This window comes from Onychostoma macrolepis, chromosome 25, assembly GCF_012432095.1.
Source record: "Onychostoma macrolepis isolate SWU-2019 chromosome 25, ASM1243209v1, whole genome shotgun sequence".
Lineage (NCBI taxonomy): Eukaryota > Metazoa > Chordata > Actinopteri > Cypriniformes > Cyprinidae > Onychostoma > Onychostoma macrolepis.
In genome coordinates, this window is record NC_081179.1 from 22493781 (window position 1) to 22500676 (window position 6896).

The 6896-nt window shown below is 37.6% G+C and overlaps 1 protein-coding gene across 2 annotated transcripts; it reads right to left on the reverse strand.

Annotated features, from left to right (window-relative positions):
- Positions 1-3: 3 nt before the first annotated feature.
- sall1b (spalt-like transcription factor 1b) lies at positions 4-6876 on the reverse strand. 2 transcript variants are annotated; one of them, XM_058767095.1, is made up of 4 exons: positions 6506-6876; positions 6230-6416; positions 1630-4952; positions 4-1507 (listed from the first exon to the last, which is right to left on the reverse strand). In XM_058767095.1, the coding sequence occupies exons 2-4, from the start codon at positions 6270-6272 to the stop codon at positions 1118-1120; spliced, it is 3756 nt and encodes a 1251-aa protein (XP_058623078.1). In that variant the 5' UTR covers positions 6273-6416; positions 6506-6876; the 3' UTR covers positions 4-1117. The 2 variants fall into 2 exon arrangements, with proteins under 2 accessions (XP_058623078.1, XP_058623077.1); XM_058767094.1 differs by having other exon boundaries at positions 6230-6876.
- Between the last annotated feature and the right edge of the window lie 20 nt (positions 6877-6896).

The following is a 6896-nucleotide window of genomic DNA, read 5'->3' on the forward strand; positions in this document are numbered from 1 at the left end:
ACTTCCATAGTCCAGACAACAGACGATAAACCATTGCTGACCATCTGTCCGTGTGGTTTACAGACATGAGGTAGAGCTGATGAGTCGTACCTGCTCAATGAATGGCCTCTATTATTCTATTTGGTTGTAGAAGTATCATCTTCCATTGGCAAAGATCATTGCGTATTAACACAATGTGTTATTATTGGTAAGTTTATTGAAATGTAAATGCAGAGGACAAGGTGACCTAGATTTTTATCAGTAGAGAAAGGGCATTAATTCTGCTTGTGTGGAAGTAGGGAAAGAATCATTTCTTTGTTAAAGGTAAATCACTGAAAGAGGAGACAGGTGCTTGAAGGTATACACACTCATATGGTACGACTTTAAGTAAAATTACAAACGCAAAGCACACTCCTTTTAATCGAACGGGAAATTAAATGATTCATGCTTTGTATAAGCCAAATGCAGAGACAGTTGAAATGGAAAATGGCTTTGAGAACTTATGCAGTTGCCATAATATACAAGACATGATGCCACAACATAAAATAACGTCATACATAAGAGTTCTTTCAATGTAACAATATACATTTACAGAGTGTTTTTTAAATGGTAAAAATAAATAGTTTTGGCATGGTTTAGTGTTTACATTTACAATCTAAATACTGTATGTATAAAAGAACACGCAATTCAAACACAAAATATATCAATGTGAAACACTGAGTGATAAGTAGTTTTTGATAAGAAATAGGGACTCATTTATCCATTAAATAATACAAGTGTACCTCATCACAAATCCTATAAAGAGTTTAGCAAATGTACTGGATGAATACCTTCAGTTATTAAAAAAAAAAAAAAAAAAACATAACTTAATTGTAAAATAAAAGATGGTAGCTGCATATTAACAATACTTAGAATGTTCTCAGCAAAACAACAAACAGCATCAAAATAATTTATAAAATACAATCAACACCACTTCAGTTGTGAAGATCTGTCCTAACTAGGGAACATTAACCAACAGCAGAATTTGTATTAATGTCACTACATAGGGTGCACTTGTACAAAAATCTTAAAGAAACAACACGCATATGAAATTGCATCACATTTAAATGTATGGGTTTGCACCCTTGAAAGATGAAATTCAATTCATCACTGTTGTTTTATTGTCTTCTACCAATTGCCGGAAATGAAAAGTTGCACCATTTTCGCTCAATCTCTCGAGCCAAGGTAAAGCTCTGTTGAGTTGCAATTTTTCTATGTTTTCCAGTTGCCCAGCAGAAATCGACAGGTGAGGTATGACACCGTTTTGAATTACAGGTATTTCATTTGTCCTTGCACCCAAACCACTAGTGAGAGAGGTATATTGGCTCCAGAGGCCTAAGGAATCTCCGTTACGCACTTTACCCACAACATCTTTTGGGGAAGAGTCCTGAAATTGCTCGGAATTGGATCTAAGGAATGGACCATCAACAGAAAGTCTGCGACCTCGTCTGGCTGGAGAACTGCTCCACATGTGAGTTCCCATATGAACCTAGATAGAAAACAAGATGCAAAATGCAAGTAAGTAATTGGTTACAAGGTATCTGGAATGCTACAACTGAATCTATACAAAATAAGTGACTGAACATCTTTAACAACTTTTAACTGGTGTACCTTCAAATTTCCTTTAGTGGTAAATGCACGTCCACATATGTTGCAGGCGAAAGGTTTCTCACCAGTGTGGGTTCTTTCATGAATTTGCAGTGCACTTGAAGAAGAGAAGGTCTTCCCACAAGTGTGGCAGAAGTGCTGTTTAGCTGTTCGCCGAAGTGGTGTTGCTGTTAATGTTGGTGTAGAAAGTACAGACAATGTGGAAGCTGTTGAGCTAACTATACCTGTGTGTGAATCTTTAGGATCTTTTTTGATGAGCCCATTGTGGTCAGTCCTTTTTGAGGGAATAATTGGTTCCATGGAGGGTGGAAACTGGTTTGGTGGAAAAATCAGGATCTGATTTGCTGGCTGAAACAACTGTGAAGGTAACTCTCGCATCTGGTGGGTAAGCATGTGCTGTTTAAGGTTACCTTTGGTTGAGAACCCTCTGTTGCACGAAGTGCAGATAAATGGTCGCTCTTTGGTGTGACTTCGATAATGAATATCCAGAGCACTTTGACAGGCAAATGTCTTGTTGCAGATATCACAAACATTGCTTTTTAGGGATCCCTGCTCATTAAATGGAAAAATCATGGTAAAGCTATCTTTTGGTTTATCTCCAGATGTTGCATCAAGTAATGTAGACACTGTAAGATTTGGCTGTAGGCTTGTGATTTTTGATTCAGCAGATTTCAGATTTCTGTCAGTTGTAATGTATCCTTGCCTTTCATAGGTAGAGCCATTGGGGGAGGATGGATTCCAGGAGGGTGTCATCATGGCCGAAATCCTTCTCCCTACACTCTCATGGTCACTATCTAGTGAAGATAATCTCAGGGTTGAGCAGTCTTTATCCACTGATCCATTCCCCAAAGTCAACGTGTCGACGTTTGACAAATTTTCCACATTTGAACCTACAATCTGACTCTCTGACCCAGTTGCTATGGCAAACTCAGAAGAAGCAGGTGAAGAACACAGACTGTCCGGTAAAGAGGCTGGGTATTTTGAATCGCATGCACCTTCCAAAACATCCATGTTCTCACTGGACAAGGTATCCTCTTCCAAGGTCCTACCATCTACAGAGTCAGCATCCTGATCCATGGGTTCTGCACAGCTATCATGCAGTGGGACATTAGGAATGTGACCACCCATATGCATGTGGATATGCTGCTGTAGAACCATTGCATTTGTAAACTTTTCTTGACATATGGGGCATGAATGCTGTATTCTAAGAGGTGTCATGGAACGATGAATGCTGTAGTGTGTCTTGAGATTGCCCTTGGTTGTAAACGCCCGTCCACAAACTCTGCATTTGAATGGCCTTTCTCCGGTATGGGTGCGGTAATGCATTTTAAGGGCACTTTGACAGCTAAGAACCCGGTGGCAGATTGCACACTCATTGGGGTCAGTAGACTTCTTGTCAATGTTCTCCACTAACTGCTCCAGCTTTGAAGTCTCAGATGCTCCAGGAGGATTTGGAAGACTTCCAAAAAGAAATCTGGTTTCAAGCTGCTCCGATTTTAGCTCTGTTATTAAGGTTGTATTGACCGAGGTATTAATAGCAATGTCATCTCTTGAACCCTCCCCTGAGGTGCTTAGTAAGGTAGCAACACTCAAGGGTTGTGTGACCTCTTGAAATTTCTCATTTAAAATTAGAGGAGGGCTACGACCAAATCCCTCTTGATGTCCATTACTTCTCTCACACACCTCACTGACAACAGGACTATGATGTTTAGTTATTGAGTCCCCTTCCTCCTCTTTTTTAATGATGGGTAGAAGACTTGGCAAAGATGATGGCAGCCTAAAGCCAAATGAGTTACCCACTAAAGGTTTACTGTCCAACCAGTTGAGAGTAGGCTTCTCAGGAGGCAGAGTCATGCCATATGGAATACCTGTGCTGGTTGGGACGTTATCTAAATGCTCTGGAACTGGATAAGGATTCATTAGTATGTTAGGATACCTCTCCTTGTGACGTTGGAAATGGACTTTGAGATTCCCACGGGTGGAAAACCGATTTCCACATATGTTACATTTGTAGGGTCGCTCTCCAGTGTGAGAACGCAGGTGTATTTGCAAAGCACTATCACTTCCAAACACTTTGGCACAGAACCTGCATTTGTGCTTGAATATACAATCTTCAGATGGTCTCTTGTGTTCACATACACTTACATTGAGGGGTTTGGCTTTCCTATGTTGGGCTAGGGCAGTCAAAGCATTCAGGTCCTCCACAATTGCCCCAATACTAGGCAAGGAGTTTGCAGACATATTAAAGCTGTTTGGTTTATGGGGCAATTGGAATTTGTTTAGAATCCCATTTGTAATTGAAGCAGGAGATTGTGCAGGATTTTTAAAATGAGCTGTGCCATCAGCTGTATCACTGACTGTGTTACCATTCAAAGACTGATTACTACACAGATCACTACCAACCTTTGATGGGTTGCTTCTGTTTTCATCAGTCATTTGGAAGTTTCCTTTATCACCCCTTAAGTCATCTTGGGTATTTTGTGAAATAACATGTTTAGACGGTTTAACATTAGCAGCTAGGTTTTCTACTAGCCCAGCAGCTGCTGTGAGTTGTTCAGAGAGGTGTGAGCTAAGTTTTATCAGTGAACTGGTTTGAGACAGACCATTGTAGGCATTTGTGGCCACAGGTGTATCAGAATTTTGGGTTGCTAATAGCATTATTTGGTGTCGAATTTCTTCAATTAGTTTTAACTGCTGCACCTGCTGTTCCTGCAGTGTTAACAGCTGCTCAATCAAACCAGAGACGGCCATTTTGCTGTCGCTAGCGTTTCTGCAACTTGCCTTTGGATTTAAACTTGTTTTGTGTGAGAACTGAGCAACAGCAACTTTGGTGTTTTCTAGGTTCTCAATGAAGACATTGCTATTAATGGTTGATAATTTACATAACTCAAGTAAGGTATTCTCTTGAGGTAGTACAGTTGAGAATGCTGAGCTAAAGCCATCGGCACAATCACTGTTTTCATTATCGTGATATAAATGAGACTTTTTTCCAATGTCATGACTGCTGTTTTCAAATTTGTGTTCGAATGTGGATTCGTCAACTTCCACTGATGTTCCATCATTAGAAAAGTCACAAAGTTCATCTGTATGGTCATTACTTGTCACTCCATCCAAATTATCCTCAGTGTTGAAGAATGGTGAACTAATTGTGAGGCCAGAATATGGAGAATCTAGGCTTTCGTTTTCACTTACTATTAGAACTAATTGATCTTTTGAACAGTCTTTCTGGTGTTGGTATAGGTCTGTTGTACTGGAAAATTGAGCACAGCATTGTTCACAGATATGGACATCGCAGTTTGGAGTGGGGTCATTCTCTGTTGTATGATCTGAATTTCAAGAAGAAAAAAAAGATATACATTTTTTATATAAGATCATATTAGATAGCAACACAATGTAAACTTAAAGCTTAGCAAAAGACAACACAGTAGCATGCATCTCAGATGTAACACAATTCATCATGACATAGAGGGAAAATAATTCTTATTAAAAAATTACTATATACTAGTATAACATCGTATGCATATTGATTATTTAGCAAAATCTGTTTATGTTTTACAATAACTTTATGACATTTTCATACTGATCTCAAATTATGTAAAAAGAACAGTTTTGTTTCAAGTGCATATCTAGGATATCCTTAACACTGTTAATAGATATGTGGATTGATTGACAGGTTTTGTTTTAGATTTAAATGATACAACTTTTTTCCCCATTATAAAGCAGATAATGTAACGTTTAACAACAGGAACTATCTATTAATAGGGTACAATAATAAGTAACAACAATGGATTTTTTTTTTAAAGAAAATTAATGGGCAACAGATTAAACTAGCCCCACTTAGTAGGAACTAGCTAGATTGTGACAAAATGTTAGTTTGTAGATGTTGAAACATTTTTATTTTCCATTAATTCAAGAAAAATAAGAGATTTTTTGAACATTTCTAAAAACTTTGGTAATAGAGTTAAATGATAGAGAGAAGTTTTTTTGTAAAAAAAAAAAAAAACAGGAAAAATTAGTAACATTTTACAAGCGTTTTGCCACCATGTAGGTACAATTATAAAGTATGTTACTTCCTGGGTGTCACAACTTTTATGGAATGTTAAATTTTTTGTATTATTGTGAAATTCATTTAATAACTGTTTCAAATGTGGGACACAACTAGATATTGACTTGTAGGTCTACTGACTACATTTAGAGGTATATATATATATATATATATATATATATATATATATATATATATATATATATATATATATATATATATATATATATATATATATATATATATATTACATTAAAGCTGTTACAATGCAAACAATATACAATAATTTGATTGGTTTCTCCCACTGTTTAACTTTTCCATACTAGTGTCATAACTTCCCTTGGTATTAGGGAGTTGTGGATTAAGTTGTTGTAACAATGATGCTCTTTGAATGCAACTCTCAGAATATATATATATATATATATATATAGACAGATAGATAGATAGAAGAGTTGTAGTTGTATTAAAATCCGTGGATAGAAATGTCAAACTAAAATATGCGCGTTTTGATCAAACTCCCTCAGCATGCTAGTAGTTCAGAAAGTGATAGAAACTTACCGATGAGAACATACTGTGGCTTAGCCTGTTTCCTCCGGGACATGCTGGAATAAAACCTGTTTTTCTCCCTGAAGAATCCACAAGTGTCCTTACATCAAAATGAATCAGTGTCCGACCAAAAGCATCCTTGTCAGTGAGCCACGGTCAGGGTGAACCTACCGCGGGACTGTTTACGCATTCATCATAACTGAGAAATAATAAGTTGGCAGAAATGAAGTTGCGATGATGTCAGCAAAGAAGAATTAAATAAGTGAAATAAGCGAAAGCCGTTCATACATCACCGCACTGTCGCTCACAATATCCGAATTACACACACTCCCACAACTCAAAACATGACAACTCCAACACCGCAAATCCATGAGGAAATTCTTTGACAGCGTTGAGAGAGTTCAGCCCCGCCCTTCAATATTTCTATTGGCCAACTCGGTTCGCGGCCACGCCCATCAGCGATCCTATTGGTCAGCGCGTTTCAGATAGGCGTAAACTGTGCTCATTAAAGCGTGTATGAGAGCATGAATCAGTGGCTGCTAATGTAAAGGATTATTGTTTCACCAGCAGCAACACAAAACCAGTGATGTAACCTAGTAACACTTTATAATATATCTTTCATTAATAAGTCATTTACAAACATCATCATGCTAAACATATAAATAGATAATGAACCTTT

What these genes read in the sequence shown, in the direction of transcription:
- sall1b (XM_058767095.1), bottom strand. Translation starts at nt 6,272, where the DNA reads ATGTCCCGGAGGAAACAGGCTAAGCCACAGTATGTTCTCATCG. An exon ending in GCCACAGTATGTTCTCATCG is followed by an intron (nt 4,953 to 6,229) that starts GTAAGTTTCTAT and finishes CTTGAAATTCAG; the next exon opens with ATCATACAACAGAGAATGAC. An exon ending in CCACTAAAGGAAATTTGAAG is followed by an intron (nt 1,508 to 1,629) that starts GTACACCAGTTA and finishes TTTTCTATCTAG; the next exon opens with GTTCATATGGGAACTCACAT.